Source organism: Dipodomys ordii, unplaced genomic scaffold (assembly GCF_000151885.1).
Source record: "Dipodomys ordii isolate 6190 unplaced genomic scaffold, Dord_2.0 Scaffold298, whole genome shotgun sequence".
Lineage (NCBI taxonomy): Eukaryota > Metazoa > Chordata > Mammalia > Rodentia > Heteromyidae > Dipodomys > Dipodomys ordii.
In genome coordinates this window covers 546,079-564,151 of record NW_012267514.1, presented here as the reverse complement: position 1 = coordinate 564,151, position 18,073 = coordinate 546,079, and the positions used below count along the sequence as shown (strand labels likewise).

Here is an 18,073-nt window from a genome sequence, read left to right as displayed (position 1 = left end):
TACAACTTTGGCACTGCGGGTGGTGGGGGAAGAGGGGAGAATGGGGGTTAGGGAAGATGGTAAGGGATGGGAAGGGGAAACAAAGGAGGAGGCAACAATGTTTAATCAGAAATGCACTTATTACCTTGCCCATGTAATTGTAATCCCTCTCTATGATATTTTCACAAAAAATAATGTCATCTCAGGAATTATATACAAATGCATTTGGAGTCAAATTTGATTAATTTGCATTAGATATTTTTAGTTTTCTTATTTTTAATGATTGTGCCCCTTTGAAAGAGATATATGCCTTCATTCTTTCAAAAAATATTGTTAAGATGATATACAGATGGGTTACAGTTACATAAGTAGGGTAGTGATTGCATTTCTTGTCTAACTTGTTACCCCTTACCTCATTTTTCTACTTTTTCCTAATCCCCCAAAGCTCCATGCCCAAGATATATAGATCATTTCCAACATGTTGTTTTTTAAATATCACTGTTTTACAGCTTCTCACTTTCTCCTTTGTCGCAACCATTTTGTTGTTCCCCTTCCCTTTCCTACTTCAGATAAAAATGGATCAAAAAACCAATGTACTGCCTCATACTAACACCATTGTGCTGAAGAATCAATCCCTAACCTATCACTCTCTTGATGATCATCCGTGACAGCGTTTGAAAGAACAAAGGAGAATGGACACTGGAAATTGTTCCTCAACAACTGAATTCCTTCTTTTGGGAATTGCTAATGACTCTGCAACGAAAGTGGTTCTTTTTTCTGCATTTCTAGCTTTATATCTTGCTATTCTCATTGCAAATCTTGGAATGATCACCTTAATCAGGATGGACTCCCAGCTTCACACACCTATGTACATTTTCCTCAGCCACCTCTCTTTCTCTGACCTCTGCTATTCTACAGCCGTAGGGCCCAAGATGCTGGTCAACCTACTTAGCAAGAATAAATCAATTCCCTTTGCAGGCTGTGTCCTACAGCTATTCATCTTCTGCATGTTTACAGATGCGGAGTGCATGTTGCTGGCAGTGATGGCTTTTGACCGGTACAAGGCCATCAGTAACCCCCTGCTCTATGCCGTGGACATGTCCAGCAAGGAGTGCTCCCAGCTCCTGGCTGCAGTTTACCTGGTGGGAATAACAGATGCTTTGGTGCATACTACATTGACATTCCGCTTATGTTTCTGTGGGTCCAATGAGATCAATCATTTCTTCTGTGATATCCCTCCTCTCCTGTTAATATCGTGCTCTGATATACAAGTCAACGAGTTAGCAATATTCTTTGTCTTTGGTTTCATTGAACTGAGCACCATCTCAGGAGTCCTCATCTCTTACTGTTACATCATCTCATCAGTGATCAAGATCCGCTCTGCTGAGGGCAGGTTCAAAGCTTTCTCCACCTGCACCTCACACTTAACTGCAGTGGCCATTTTCCAAGGAACCATGCTCTTCATGTATTTCCGGCCAAGTTCGGCTTACTCCCTAGATCAAGACAAAATGGCATCTCTGTTTTATACCCTTGTGATTCCCATGCTGAATCCTCTGATTTATAGTCTTCGGAACAAAGAGGTGAAAGCAGGAATAAAAAAAATAAAAAGTAAAGTTTTAATTTGAGTATATATTTGTACACTCTGAGTACATGCAATTACACACACACATACATGCAAGCATATATGGTTTTGCCGTTAATATTTTATGTTAATAAAGCACAAATTTGTCTTTAATACTTTAACATTATAGGCACTTTAGTGAATTGCAACATACAAGTAATATGTAATCTTTAAAATATGCTATACTTCACTATGTGTTCTATGTAAATAAGATCCTCTCTACTTGCAAAATCTTTCCTTTCTTTTGACAGTGTAGCAAAGTGTTAATTTAAGGTGTATATGCATAGATTTTTTGATTATGCTAAAGGTTAATGAGTGCTTAATTTTACACTGCTTTGAGCATTGAACATGCTAACAGGTACTACTATATATATAAGAAATTAGAAACATTAGTTAGCTAATCTTATGATGAATTCAAATAAGTTGTAAAGTAACACATTGCGAAATGGAAGCTAGTCAAGTTATTAGCAAAATGTCTAAACCTAGCCTGAAATGAGAAATGAGCACCTTTTTCGCCAGAAGTGAACAGTGAGCCAGGTCTTCTAGAGGGCTGGTGTTGAAAAGAAGCATTTTCTCTCTTCAGAGCTGGGGATGGAAACTAGGTGCATGCTGGGCCAGTGCTCTACCCTTTGAACTATACCTTCAGCTAACAAGGTGGTTGGAATTTGCACTTACGAAGTAATTGTTGGTATTGTCCACGTTTCTCATATACTCTGACATTTTATATGTCTTGAATTCACTAATGTCAATTTGACTTTCATGGCTACCTTTTAATTAAAATTGCTTCTTCTGTCTTCTTTTTTTGTTGAGTGCTTTTGAGTTGTGCGGGAGAAATAAGTTCTGATTTTCTACTAGAAGGCATAACAACTTCAGTTAATAATGCTGTTCAAATAGATAAGTGAAATAAATACTGTTTAATACTAGACCAGTAAGCAACAATAAACACATTGAAAAATATGTATATCACTCTTCCCATTATATCTCATAAATTTGTATACTCTTGTGTCAACTTCAAATAAAAGAAATACAACCAAACAGAATTGCATAGTGAGGATTGAAGTTCAACCATATGTGGAAATTCCCTATTCATTCACCTTCACTAAGCTGCTTTTCCTTTCTCCTTTTCCAAGCTCCTGTTTAAATGCTTATCTTGGTGGTTCATAGATAACACAGTCCATAAGTTATGATGATCTATTAATCTAACACTTCCAGTATGACACTGTGGACATTCTTTGTACAAGTCTAGCAGGTTTAATGTCTATCATTTTATAATTTGCATTGCAAAAAATGACACAAAATAGAAAGACATATAAATTTTAAAAGGTGAATATAATTTGATTTTAAGCATATATCATATATCAAGTTTGATTATCCACAGGTAGGATATATGCATTGAATACATATTTTTCAGTTAGAGAAGGTAAATAAAATGGTTATGGAACATAAGGCAAAGAATATACAAAGGAATATAATTTAATCACTCATCAATGTGCTTTTATGATGTTTGCCTGCTTTCTCCTTGTCTCTGCCAGTGTATGGAACCAAAACTTTGAAAAAGGATTTCGGTGAAACTGTGAATAAAAAATAAATTTTTGGTCTAACACAACATCCTCTGAAATTAATTTCGATTACAATGTCACAGCCAAAAATTTTCCAGTTGCCTTTATAAAAATCTTCCTCTGTGTGTGCATATTTCAGAATTGATCTAAAATTCAGGAAGTTCTTTTGCTTTCTAAAGTGGCATTTGTTGCATACTGTTACAGGTAAAAGTAAAGCAACACAATGGGAAAAGTTCTCTATGAAGAAGAGTTTTTTTTTAAAGTGATTTGTTGGTTCCTTAATTCCTTAAGTCATCCTTAGACACAATTCTTCTCTTATTCTTTCTTAGGAGCATCAGAATGACATGAGAGAAAACATTCTAATTCTAATGAATTCTAATGAATTTCAGATTAATCAGAGAGTCCACATATTGCAAATGATTCTGAAGATAAAACAATGGCATCTTCTTTTCATATAATATATGAGAGAAATATTTTGGAAAGATAATCTGTTGTGCTTATTGGCTTCTTTAGTCAGAGCCAATGACAGGAGACTAAAAAGAAAACAAAACAAAACATGTGTTTTATGAAATCCTGGAGAGGTGGTCATTAACTTGCACTAATGTTGTTTTTGCTCTTGTTTTGGTAGAGCTGAGACCAAACTCAAGTCCTTGCATTTTCCAGGCAAATACTCTTCCACTGAACTGAACCCCCAATCCCATGAATTGATCTTGAACTGTGCACTTTCATGCACTTGATACTTGGAGATTTTTTTTTACAATTGGGAGCCATAATGAAAGAGATCTTTGAAGGTGTCATGATAGCTCTGATAATAATTACGCTGTCCAGCCTCTCTTGCTGCTTTTTGTGCCTTTATGACTTTGGATAGAAATTATGAATGTCCCTTCAGTTGGCACACCTAAAAGGAAATACCTGAGTGCTCCTGCTCTCTACTCTGCCCTGGGTCATGCATTGGCATGTAGAAGATAACAGAAATCCCCAAACTTCATTAGAAATCTGACATCTCAATTTTCAATGGGAGAAATTTTTTTTTCTAATTTAAGACTTCACTTTTTAGCAACTCTTAAAAGAACATTTATTTAAACAAAAATAGTAATAATAAAATAATCATGATGCATATTTCCAATGTTCACATTTCTTCTTTCTTTTTTTACATTTTTCACCTTTAATTAGTTGCACACAGGAGATGGAATTTAACAAAGCAGTTTATGGATACAATATGTCTTGTTCAATGTCAACCCTTTCAATATTTTTACCCATCCCTCCTTTACAAACCCCTTCCTTCACTCTTCTTAATTTTGTAGAATATATATTGGATTCTTGACTGCCTTCTTCTTCCTTTTGACTATTTCATCCCACCCTCTGCCCTTTGAAATACCTATACCCTGACGTTTATTTTGTTCAACTTTGTCTTTCTAAGGAATTACCCCATTTGAGTTGTCCTTTGTATCTACTGTATTTCATATATATTATTATTATAATTGTAAAAATACTGTAAAGGAGTTACAGTTACATGGGTAAGGTAATGAGTACATTTCCTATCAAGCATTGTTACCTCTTCCTTCATTTTTCCCCTACCATCCCTTCCCTCCTCACCTCCCCAACTCCTTTCACCCCCTCACCCCGAAGTTCTAAAGTTTGTTTTCAACAAAGTGTCTTGTATATCTCATTGTTACAATGGGTCAGCTTGTATCCTTATTTCAGCATTTTGTTTTTTCCCCTTTCCCTCCCCAAATTAAAAAAAATGTATATACAAGATGCAGGGCACTGGAATCACATACAGTGAAAACAGGGGTTATACCATGGGGGAAGAATATACAAAAGAAACAAAAATATCACATAGTACATTATAAATACATTAAAAAACAACAGCAAGAAAGATAAATCCACTTTTGTCCCTATCTTGGGGTTCATTGTGCTTAGCATAATTTTATATGGTCATATAAAATTATTTCTGCTTGTCCTAGACATATACTAGTTATTGCAAATAAGGGAAATCATGGGACCATGCCCCTCAGTAGACGAATGGATCAAGAAAAAAATATATATATATGTATATATGAATTCTGTGCTTCCATCAGAAAGAATGACAACACCCATCTGTTAAGAAATGGAAAGACTTGGAAAAAATATTAAATGAAGTAAGCCAGGCCCAAAGAAACAAAAGAAACATAGCTTCCACTGTGTTTATTATTGATGAGTAAATAAAAAAGGAAGAGTGTCTGAGAAATAGTATGAACATAGATTTTTGTTTTTATTTTTGTTTTGTTTTTGTTGGTCATGGGGCCTGATCTCTGGGCCTGGGTGCTGTCCCTCAGCTCTTCAGCTTAAGGCTAATGCTCTACCACTTGAGTCATAACACCACTTCTGGCTTTTACTGTTTATGTGGTGCTGAGGAACTAACCCAGGGCCTCATGCATGCAAGGCAAGCAATGTACTACTGAGACACCTTCGCAGCCCCTGAACATAGATTTTTTTTATTGTTGTTGATTGGTTGTTTGGTTACCGTTACCATTTATTGTTTTTTTCTATTTTATTATTTTGTTAAGTAAGACACCTGAGTGAGTGGCAGACACAGAGTTCTGTTCAATTAGAAAGTGTCTTGGAATATGAGGTGATCCCCTGGGTCAATAATGTTTAGTACTTAAAAGACAAGGTTGATAATGCAATGTATTTTAGACAGAGTTATCTTCTGCTTCAAATAAAGTAGAATATCTAATCTTTAAAAGAAAACTTCATTGGTGTCCCTGTCTCACTTTTTTTAGGAAGGCAGTAAAGATAAAAGTCATTTTTAACTTCCACCCAAATAGGTAAGCATGGACTACTTTTGTCTAATATAAACTTATTTTTATAAGTCCCTGTATGTTTGGAATCAACATTAATTATTTTACTACCAACAATTTTAAAAATTAAAATTTATTGATCTTTCTTAAAAATGGAAAAACTAAGTCAGGTTTTGTACTTCATTGGGTTTGATTATTATTAGTCTGCATGAAATAAAAATACAAAATATTACATAGTGGGGCTATATATTAAAGATTACCAACATTTTCAACATTATTAACTTTTAATTGTTAACATGCATTAGTAGATTTTAGATGCTAAACGTATTTTATACATATATAAATTCTGTGGGTAATTTCTAATGAAAGCACTTCATATAATGAATGAGCAAGATGATGAATAAATAGTATTGATATGGTTTACATTCTATTCTACTAATAACAAAGATATTCATAAGTTCCATTCACCACTCACCATTGTAGCAGGTTTACTATCTAGATTAAATTAAACTGCATTGGTTGTTAAAAATATGTGAAAGTATATTAGACAACATGGTAGAAAATGCATTGACATGCGGTCTGACATAGTATCTTAATCATGCAATTTGTCAGCTATTGATTGTTGATACTCTTAGAAAAAAAACAGTTGCAACATGCCTTTTGCAGAAATGTCTAGGAGAGGTTTTGTCTTCATTTTATTCATCCTTAATACATAATACTAGACATATTGATAGGGCACTCTTGTATGTATGAGACCTGTAATTGTAAAGCCAAAAAGCCCTCCACACTTCAATCACTCACTGGTAATTTAAGGGAAATATAACAAGGAAATCCATGTTACTGTTGTGTTTAAATATGGCACAGTATCATATAGTCAACCTGCTCAACTGTGACAGACCTGACTGTCTTTTTTTGTTGTTGTTGTTGGTTGTGGGGCCTGAACTCTGGGCCTGAGCACTGTACCTCAGCTCTTCAGCTCAAGGCTAGTGCTCTACCACTTGACCTACAGCGCCACTTCCGATTTCCTGGTGGTTTATTGGAGATAAGAATTTCTTGGACTTTCCTGCCCAGGCTGGCTTTGATCCACGATCCTCAGATCTCAGCCTCCTGAGTAGCTAGGATTACAGGCGTGAGCCACTGGTGCCCAGCTTTGCCTGTCTTTCTTCGAATTACAACTTTATACCCATTGGCATTACTCACCCCATCACTTCTTGCCTTCCAGCCTCTGCTCACCTTGATCTTCTCATTTCTCCATCCTGCTACGGCATCTTTTAAATTTTTAATATTAAAATTTGATTAAAAGAATTTACTAATTACTGAATGCTTCATACATTTCAAGCGCTTTGTCTACAACTTTACAGTTGAGTTGTGTATTTGGATTTTCCTTTTCTCAACCAATGAAAATTATTAAGATACTCCAATTCTGGGTTCACTGTACTGGCCATCCCTCATTTATGTCTGCCCAGTCTTAGGACATCCATAGGTTTATCCCTTCTCTGCAATGAGTTACTATTTTTTGGTTCCCAAATTACTTATTGAATATTAAGGATGTTCTCTAACTCTTCCAAAAGCAATAACATATCAACTACCTCTTCCAGATATGACCATCATCCCTACTCACCCTCATTTGCAGACATCTACGTTCATGGACTTGCCCATAGATACACAGGTAAAATGCATTCAGTACAAAACTTTATGTAGGGACTGCCTTTGGAGTTTGAAAGATCACTTAGAGCTTGAGAAGCATTCCAATGAAGAAACGTATTAGTATTTATCCAATAAGTGTGAATAAATCAAATTATGTGAGTCAGTATGCTATACATTCCACATGCACTGTAAAAACTATCAAAAGAACATTGTAGGTTTAGAGAAAAGGGAAGAATGTAGTAACTAGAGATAATCAAGTGTTAAACACTAGCAAATGTGCAGAAAAATACAATGGAAAAGACTGAGTAGAGTGGATGAAAACAGTAGAAGCAGTTCATATGAACAAGTGAGTGAGTTAAGATAATCAGAGTCAGGTGTGGTTAATATACATTTCATATAATAATAAACATGAAACTCAAAGCCAAACAATCTAGGGAGAATTGTAAGCACTAAACATCTTATAATTCTGACTTTCCCTTCTAAAATCTAAAGAAAACTTATACCTGCTGATTTCATTGATATTCCCTGGAGATGGAAACATAATTTGAAATGAAATAATACTACTGGCAAAGCATATTGTGAATAACAGTTGTCATTGTGAATAACAGTTGTCTAATTATGAATTAAATAAAAACTCCACACAGCATTACAAATATTTAAACAAAATCAGAGCTAAAATACTAAATGCATCTGTCTCAACAGAGCTTAACTTGACATTCACAATAGTTCCTTGAGCATTAGAATAAACGTCGACTGGGTAATGTCAGAATGGAACCATGAAAGTGGTGAGAACAAACTACTGTATATATTTTGATAAAGAAAGGAATCACTGCTATATTGACAATAGATTTCTATTTTGAGATGTGGGAATTTCCAAAGTAAGCCAAAAATTAAAATATGTATCTTAAACAAGCATGCACTGCTTTTCTCAGAAGAACAAATATGACTAACATTTTTCATATGCATATTTACTAATGATGATTACACAATGATATTTTTGGAGCACCTACAAATTAATGTTTTCTATACTTATAGGGAAGTTGAAAAACATCCAGTGCTGAACAAAGTCTGGTGCTAAACTGAGGCAAGTGAAATGACTTGGCTATCTGATGGAACCATCCTCAAAGATGAAACTTGAAGAGATGAAAGCTGAAGGTAATGTTTCCACAGTGAAGCAATTTGTCCTACTGGGATTCTCTGACCTTCCAAATCTCCGAGGTTTCCTGTCTGGGGTGTTCTCCATAGCTTACACAATTATTCTAATTGGAAACAGCCTTATCATCATCATCACCAGGCTTGACCCGACACTGAAGAAACCCATGTATTTTTTTCTTGCCAATTTTTCTTTCCTGGAAATCTGTTATGTATCAGTTACTCTCCCTAGGATTCTGTTGAACATTTGGACACGGGATAGAGCCATGTCTCTGCTGCAGTGTGCCACCCAAATGTGCTTCTTCCTTATACTGGCAACCACTGAAAGTTTCCTCCTGGCGGTGATGTCCTATGACCGCTACGTGGCCATCTGCCACCCTCTCCACTATATACTAATCATGAACCCAAAGAAGTGCATTGAGCTGGCAGCTGGAGCCTGGCTCATTGGCATGCCTGTCCAGATAGGGCAAACGTGTCAGATATTCTCTCTGCATTTCTGTCGTTCTAATCAAATTGACCACTTCTTCTGTGACATACCTCCCATTATCAAACTGGCCTGTGAGGACACCTTTTCACATGAGCTGTCTGTCTTTGTGGTGTCTATGTTGTTTGCAGCGGTCCCTTTTTCCTTGATACTTGCTTCTTACAGTAAAATCATTTCCACCATTCTGAGGATGCCAACAGCCCAAGGATGGGGTAAGGCCTTCTCTACCTGCTCTTCCCACCTGCTGGTGGTCGTTTTATTTTATGGATCTGCAATCATTACCTACTTAAGGCCCAAATCCAGTCATTCTGTGGGAATTGCCAGATTGTTCTCTCTTTTCTACACCATCGTGACCCCCATGTTCAACCCACTGATATACAGCCTGAGGAACAAGGACATGATTGCTGCTCTGAGAAAATTATTCCTTAAAGCATAGTGTCAAGGATAACCTGGAATTGTTTATCACTGACATGTTCCAATTTTTCCCATTACCACTTTTTTTTTTGTCGGTTGTGGGGCTTGAACTCTGGGCCTGGGCGCTGTCCCTTAGCTCTTCAGCTCAAGGCGAGCACTCTACCACGTGAGCTACAGCGCCATTTCCAGTTTTCTGATGGTTTATTGGAGATAGGAGTCTCACAGTCTCTCCAGCCCAGGCTGGCTTTGAACCGTGATCCTCAGATCTCAGCCTCCTGAGTAGCTAGGATTACAGGCGTGAGCCACCAGCGCCCAGCTGTCCATTACCACTTTGAGATCAGAATTACCTCCAATTATGATGTATGGTAATTTATTTAAAGACTGGCCTGAGATTTACTCTGCATGGAAGCATCACATACAGATCCATCTAGCCATAATTATGCATGGCTAAGAAAATTACTCTCTCAGAAGTAAAATTTCTGCATGTTTCACATTTTGACTATTATGGGCAAAATTCAAAATTGTATGCCTTGCTTTTTCAATTTCATTTACACTTTATGACCTAAATACTTCTAAATACGTTTGTTGACATTGATCTATGACTCTATAATGTATTGAATAGTAGTCACTCATATGGGTTTTATAATGAATGTGTGCTGAACAAGTTATTGAATGAGTGAATTGATAACAACATTGGCAAAGACATTGATAACAACATTGAAGCAACATTCATTGCTACAGAGTTCTGCCTAAACCCAGTAACTATCTCATTGTTAAGTGCTGAATTCTATTACTTTGCTGTCTTCACCCCGTAGGAATTGTTCTATAATCATATTAACAAACAACTAAATTTGCAATTAGCTCTCTTCCTACGAAGACATCCCCAACACTCCTATCTGTGACTCAAATGTTTTCATAGTGCAGAATCATTCCAACTTTCTCATGAAATTTATTTGCTTTTATTAATTTTAACTCTTTCTTAACTGAAATCCAAAGAGCTACTCATCAAAATACTCATATTTACAAAAGAAATGTGAGGCAAATGCCGAGTGTGTTTTAAATTATTTTCAGACTCCCCAAATTCTTCACAGTTAGGTTGAATTACTGTAAGCTTTACCTCTTTCTAAAATGGTTAAATTATGAAGTCTTCAAACTGACATTATCAAGGAAAGTGACCATTGATCAAAAAAATCATAACTTTCTATCTGTCCATCCAATATTAGAATCTCAAATCAGCAATTTTAACTAACCATGACTCCCTTCTGTAGTCCTAGGTATTATTTTAAAATATTATTAAAGACAATGTTATCTATGATTGTGTTCACAGTTATATTTCTCATTAATCTGCTTAACTCGTGTGCCATTTAGCAAAATATATTTCATGATATATATATATATACACACACATACATACATAATTCATATCTATGCAGATCTATAAATCGTATTCATTATTATACATATATGTACTTATCATTTAGTGGTCTACCTATTTCAATAATTTGGCATATGTTATACAAAAGGCTAATTGACTTTTAATTTTAACAATAAAAATTATGACTATGGTGGAAAAGATTGTGTTATTGATTTGTTACTTGAAATTTAGTAAAAATTTGAATAGCAATTTTATGAGTACAGTGTTTTCCTCTCCCAAGGGTTCTGATAATTGAATGTAATGAGTGGTTAAATAGACTAACTCCTCTTCCCAAAACATTGACATTTAGGTGATTATATTTACAAATATACTATGGCATTGGACATATTAATTACCCAGATGAGACAATTTACTTGTTAATACATTGGATTTATTTACTGTTCCATATATTTGTGGCTTAGATCTGAATGGTCACACAAAGGCAATGAGCAGATGTTTGGTTCTCAGCATGTACTATTATAAAGAGTGTTAAGATGTGGTTGCTAATTAGAGAAAATATGACATAGTGGATTTGATCTTAATGGGAATGACTGAGAACTCTACCCACTTTCCCTAATTTTCTTTTTTTTGTTGTTGTTGTGGTTGCTACTTGTTTCTTGGGTAATCACTTTAGATTTTTCAAATACTCCTACTAAGATATTTTTCAGATTTATATGTAAAAGCCTCTATGAACATGCTCACAGTAGAATTCAAATCCAACGGGATATTCCAAGGGATCTAATACCACAGGAGCATAGTTGATGATTTATGAAAATGAGGAATCCACCAAATGAAGACCAAAAGAGAAAAATAATCATTTCAGTCCATCAGGACATACAACAGATAAATATTAGCTATCCATGCCCACATTCAAACACCAGAATTTATGAATAGGACAGCTCATATGACTTACAGAGTTTGCAGATGCACACTCACCTATTAGAATTTGAGATCAGGAGGATATTGGCACAGGTTCAGCTCAGGAACCAGATTTTATTTTATTTTTAGTTTTTGGATCTGGTCGTGGGGCCTGAACTCTGGGCCTGGGCACTGTCCCTCAGCTCTTCAGCTCAAGGCTAACACTCTACCACTTAAGCCACAACGCCATTTCCAGCTTTTTTTTCTGCTTATGTGGTGCTGAGGAATCGAACCCAGGGCCTCATACATGCAAGGCAAGCGCTCTACCACTGAGTCACCTTCCCAGCCCCACTATGAACCAGATTTTAAAACCTCATCTCCATCAATAAACCAAGCATGGTGGAGCCCAATTTTAGTTCCATCTATTCCAAGGATACTACCTACAAGAGGACAGCTAGCCCTGGGGTAAAAAGTGATAAAAAAAAATACCTGAAAAAATAGCTAAAACAAAAAGTGGACCAACACCTGCAGAGCAAGCAAAAGGTCCTGAGTTAAAACATCAATATAAAAAAGAACAATTAAGTTAGAGATAAGAAACTTATTCCAGAAGACCCCACACAATCACATGTGCCATTAAATGAGGCAGAATATGCGAGGAGGGTTGACTGGAGGCATTAAGGAAAAGCATGCAAAAGACATAGCTCCCTAGTTCCAGGATCATTTGTCATTTGTATGTGTCAAATGCACTTCTAGGGCTTGCCTGCATAATTTGTCTAGCATTACTATGGTGTTCCTGTGGGCAGGTTAGTATGACACTAATACTCAAGTTGGGAAACTGAGTAAAGCACCTTGCTTTTGCTGATGTGGGAGAGTCATATCCAGGCAGATAAAGGCCTGAATACAGCAATGCTTCTAAATCCTTCCTGACAAGGAGAGGGCCTGCATACTGGGTTGGCTGCAGACTAGAATATCAGCTTTGTGTTGTTCTTACTATTTGAACTGAAGCTTTAGCTTCTACAGCCTGTGGACCTTTAAAAAAAACTGCATCATCAATTCTTTTTAAAAAAATTAGGATTATTTTTTATTATCTTTAAGTAGTTGTACAAGACAGTTGTCATTCAATAAAGCAGTTTATTATTATATAGTGTGTCTTGATCAATGTCAACCCTTTCAACATTCTCATCTACCCCTATCATGCAAAGTATCCATAAAACCAAATTAGTTAATATAAATTTTGACAGTATATTTTCAAATCAAGACTAATCATATTTCTATGACTATACTGAGTTTTAAGGGAAAATTTCAAGGGCAGTAGCCTTGTTGATTATTATTTCAGGATCCCTGGGAAATGAGAAAGTTTAATAAATTCATATTTTTTGATGGACACTTGTTTTTTTGAAGGCTTCTAAAGCACAGAATTTATGTGTTATGTGTTGATGGATGGGATGCAAAAGCAAAAACAAATTTATGTGCTATGTGTTGGTAGATGGGCTGCAAAAACCAAAACCAAAACAACTGTCTCTAGGGTTTCAGGACAATGGGCATTTGAGGCTTGAATTAGGTGTGGTAAAGATACACTCGTTAAAAATCATATGGATTCTTGTTCTTCAGAGGGACTCATTAGTAGACAGGTAACATATTAAAATATTCATCTCATAAAAAGTCACCAGCAAACCCACTGGGTAAAATATTATAAGAGATATTAAATGATAAAACTTTATGAATAATTCCACAGAAGACTAGCATATACCTATAATTGACTACAGCTTTAATATCTGATTTTAAAATTTGATATGTAATTAAGATTGAACATTGCACATGATTTTGATCAGAGGCAGTCAAAATGTGAATATTTTTTAAAAAATTATTGACATGTGTAAAAGTTTTAAATTGCCACACATTTCTCAGTTAGTAAAGAAAAGCTATGTGTCAAAGCTGTGTGATTTTCAGTTGTGTTTAAATCATTGTCATCATCAAATCTTCTGTTTCTTTGCCCTTAATTATAGGAAAATATGTTTCTTAGGCAGCAAATGATAAAATAACGTTATCATCATCCCAAGATGCTAAAGACATAAAGTACGAATAATTTAATTGGTCAAGTGAAAAGTTTTGATTAGTGAAAGAGTGGCATGTTTTGAGTGGGATCTGGGTGGCAATATAGTGAAAGTGAATGAATTGTCTGCAGTACAGCACTGAACTCAAATTGCAACCTGGAGAGACACAGTTTATAAACAAAAGCAGTCTCCACTGAAGTCTCTATCCCAGCCACACAAAGTCTTCTGTGGGAAAGAAGATAGGAAAATATGGGAGCTCTCTCTCACAAAGTTGCCTGTTATTTTGACCAAGTAGTTAAAGTATGTACCTAATGCAAGAAAATCAAACAGAGGGTCTTTGAGAATTATAGTTATTTTCTTCTAACAGAAGAGGCGAATGATACAGACAGCAATCATCCATTATGGAAAGAAACAATGGGAAAATGTAGAAAGAGAGGTTGTTAGAATATGAGACAGAGGTGGTGAAGTGAAAGTTAAATCTTGCCCTGAAATACATATTCAAATTTCCAGTATAAAATAATTGAGATCAACCTATGTAACAGGACAGAACAAGAGAGAAAGATGGTAGCTCTCAGACGCTGGCTTATGTTTGCATAGGGTGTTTAATTCTCCATAGAACCGGGGACTATGCATGGTAAACTAGTTTTTCTAATCATAAATAAGAAGACAAAGAAGGCAAAGAATATTCTTTGAAATATCCAGCCTTAACTCATTGTATATCCTAAGAGATCAATTTCCTGCTAATCATTTTCTTGAAGGCATTTTTGACATCTTTGTTTCTTAGGCTGTAAATGAGAGGGTTCAGCATAGGAATGACCAATGTGTAGAACACAGAGGTCGCCTTGTCGATATCTAGAGAATGACCTGTGCTGGGACGCAGATAAATAAAAATGAGGGTACCGTGGTAAATAGTCACCACCAGCAAGTGGGACGCACAAGTGGAAAACCCTTTCCTCCTCCCCTCTGCAGAACCCATTCTCAAGATGGTGGCTAGAATGCAGACATAGGAGAGAAGAACCGTGAGAAGACAGAGGGCCTCCACCAGGCTGGCAAAGACAACCAGAATGATGTCATGCACAAACGTGTCATTGCAGGACAGAGCGAAGAGCGGGGAGATGTCACAGAAGAAATGGTTGATTTCCTTGGAGCAGAAGGGCAGAAGGAATGTATTCGTCGTGTGAATAATCGAGCTCATGGTTCCCCCCAAAAAAGCTCCAAGGGCAAGATGGCAGCAGACCCTCCGAGACATAATCACAGTGTAACGCAGTGGGTTACAGATCGCAACATACCTGTCATAAGCCATGGCAGCCAAGAGGAAAGATTCTGAGTCAACCAAAGTGCAGAAAAAATAGAATTGCGCAGCACAGCCATTGTAAGAGATGCTCTTCTTCTCAGCAATCAAGTTCACAAGTAACTTGGGGGCAATGACGGAAGAATAGCACGCATCGATGAAGGACAGTATGCAGAGGAAAAAGTACATAGGAGTGTGCAACTGGGAGCTGTGGGTGATTAGTAAAACCATCCCAAGATTCCCCGTGAGAGTTACAGAGTAGATGGTCAAAAACACAAGGAAAAGAAAAGTCTGGAGTTCTGGATGGTCACTGAATCCCAGGAGGATGAACTCAGTCTTCACGGTGCCATTCTCCAAGTTCATCCTCTGTGCTGCTTCTGGCTTTCTAGAGTTGTAGCAGAATCAAGACTGAGATACCAGGAAAAGATGAGCAGAGGTCAAAATAAGTAAGACAATGGTTCCAAATCCATGGAACATCCTGACACTAACTTGGCATGGCCACAATTAGCCTAGTGTAGTGCAGGTTTTAAATTTTCTGTCTGCAACAGAACTTACCTCTTATCTTCTTAATGCTTACAGAACTTTGAACTGGGCTATTTTCCTTTTACTCCCATTAACCCTCTCATCTACCATCAGTGTCAAGGGATAATGGATCATCTTCTTGATTTCTCAAATTCTGAATAAAGTATCTGTGCTCCCCTTTCTGTTAACAATGTGTGTGTGTGTGTGTGTGTGTGTGTGTGTGTGTGTGTGTGTGTGTGTATTGTAGGACTTGAACTTGGGGCCTGGGCACTGTCCCAGAGCTCTTTTTGCTCAAGGCTTGCACTCTACCTCTTTGAGCCATGGTGGCACCTCTGATTTTGGGTGGTTAATTAGGGAATAGAATCTCAAAGACTTTCCTGATGGGGCTGGCTTTGAACCATGATGCTCACCTCTCAGACTATAGAGTAATTAGGATTACAGGCATGAGCCACCAGCTCTCTTCCATTACCTTACTTTTTGTAAAATAGATAACACTGCTGCTTTTCCAAGAGAAGCCTTCTGGATGGAGAAATAGGAATTCTATTTCTGGTTATGAGATACACCTTTTCTTTGAGCAACCAAGGAATTCCTTAGAGTTGTCTAACATCTTCCTCTGGTTTTGCAGCTCTGTTAGCAGCAGATAAGCAGTTGCAATACCAATAATACTTGCTATTACCCATTTTGTGAAGAGTAGAAACAACAAACTTTCCTTCTTTTCCTTGTGAAAAATGTATTCTTGCATGAATTTATCATGCAAGAGTTATCAATTTCATTTTTTAAAAATTATGGTCTTAAGACTCTTCTGTAGCAATATTAAAAGTTTAATTGAATTGCATGAAATCATTAAGCACATTTTCTATGTGTAAATATTACAATTTTGTGGTTGTACATATACTCATTCAAGTCAGGTCCTGGTGGCTCACACCTTTAATCCTAGCTACTAAGAAAGCTGAGATTTGAAGATTGCCATTCAAAGTCAGCCCGGACAGGAAAGACTGTGAGACTCTTCTCCAACAAACTACTCAGAAAAAGTGCAAGTCTGGCTGTGGCTCAAGTGGTAGAGTGATAGCCTTGAGCAAAGAAGTTCAGTGATAGTGCCCAGGGCCAAAGTTCAAGCCCCAGGATGGGCAAAAAGCAAAACACAAAAAACATCCCAAAAGCATAACAAAAAAAAATACACATTCAGTGATATAGTCTTTTCTGTTCTAGTTCTCTCCACATACATAACTACTCTGCCATAGATGATCTATCTTAATCCTTACACATACATATAAGACCTCATTTCAAAAGGTGGCTCAGTGGTAGAGCGCTTGCCTTGCATGCATGAGGCCCTGGGTTAAATTCATTAGCACCACATAAGCAGAAAAAAAAAAAGCCGAAAGTGGCACTGTGGCTCAAGTGGTAGAGTGCTAGCCTTGAGCTGAAGAGCTGAGGGACAGCACCCAGGCCCAGAGTTCAGACCCTATGACCGGACCCCCCCAAAAAAAAACTGCCCCCATGCTTTAAGAAAGTAATTTCTAATGTTTCAGGGAAAAATAATGCAGGACAAATAAGTATATCTATATCATTCACATTCTCATCAAGTCCTTGTACATGTCTCTATTTCTCCCTCCTGAGCTTCCTTTCTTCTCAGGCAAAACTATAACCTCTCTGAGGTTAATCTCAGATATGGTTATGTCCCTTTACATTCTTTTCCTATTACTGATAACCTTTTATAAACTTTAAGCAAAATTATTTTCTAACCCTTTTAAAATTAGGTTATATTAATTGTGCAAAACTGTTGTTTGTTTATCTATCATTATAAATCTAATACAAATCTCAGAATTTCAGTGTTTTGCATCCTTAGAGGGATAGAGTTAGAACAATTGCAGCATAGAAGTCTATTGAAAAGTATCTATACAACTGTGGTGAGGAATGGAAGGGGAAAACTAGAAATAGTGAAGGAAGGACTGACATTGCCCCCAAAAGAAATATGCTTTTTGCCTGATTTATGCAATCCCTCTGTAATCACTTTTATAATGAGGATAAAAAAATTTAAAAATACATTTTGTTTTATACCTACATAAAATATTTTTTATCGTATTTATCAGCTCCCACAATTACTCTCTTTGGTTTCCATTTCCTTCTTTGTCTGGTCCCCTTACTCTTCTCTACTAGTCTTTCTAATTTTATGGATGTTATTATATTCTAAATATTATATTGATGAAAAAATACAGAAATGTGGCCTATCTGAGTTGGTTTCATTCTGCTTAACCTGATAGCTTCACATCCTACACACTTTTGTGAAAACAACAT

The 18,073-nt window shown here is 36.5% G+C and overlaps 3 protein-coding genes across 3 annotated transcripts; 2 read left to right on the top strand and 1 right to left on the bottom strand.

The window, feature by feature from the left end:
• The first annotated feature begins 671 nt into the window (after positions 1-671).
• LOC106001441 (olfactory receptor 5W2-like) lies at positions 672-1,604 on the top strand. The gene has a single exon (XM_013036532.1). It carries the CDS (start codon positions 672-674, stop codon positions 1,602-1,604), a length of 933 nt encoding a protein of 310 aa, XP_012891986.1.
• Positions 1,605-8,716: 7,112 nt separating this feature from the next.
• On the top strand, positions 8,717-9,661 carry LOC106001457 (olfactory receptor 10AG1-like). Its single transcript, XM_013036550.1, has one exon. It carries the CDS (start codon positions 8,717-8,719, stop codon positions 9,659-9,661), a length of 945 nt encoding a protein of 314 aa, XP_012892004.1.
• A 5,025-nt stretch (positions 9,662-14,686) lies between these two features.
• LOC106001439 (olfactory receptor 5I1) lies at positions 14,687-15,619 on the bottom strand. Its single transcript, XM_013036530.1, has one exon. The coding sequence runs from the start codon at positions 15,617-15,619 to the stop codon at positions 14,687-14,689; it is 933 nt and encodes a 310-aa protein (XP_012891984.1).
• Between the last annotated feature and the right edge of the window lie 2,454 nt (positions 15,620-18,073).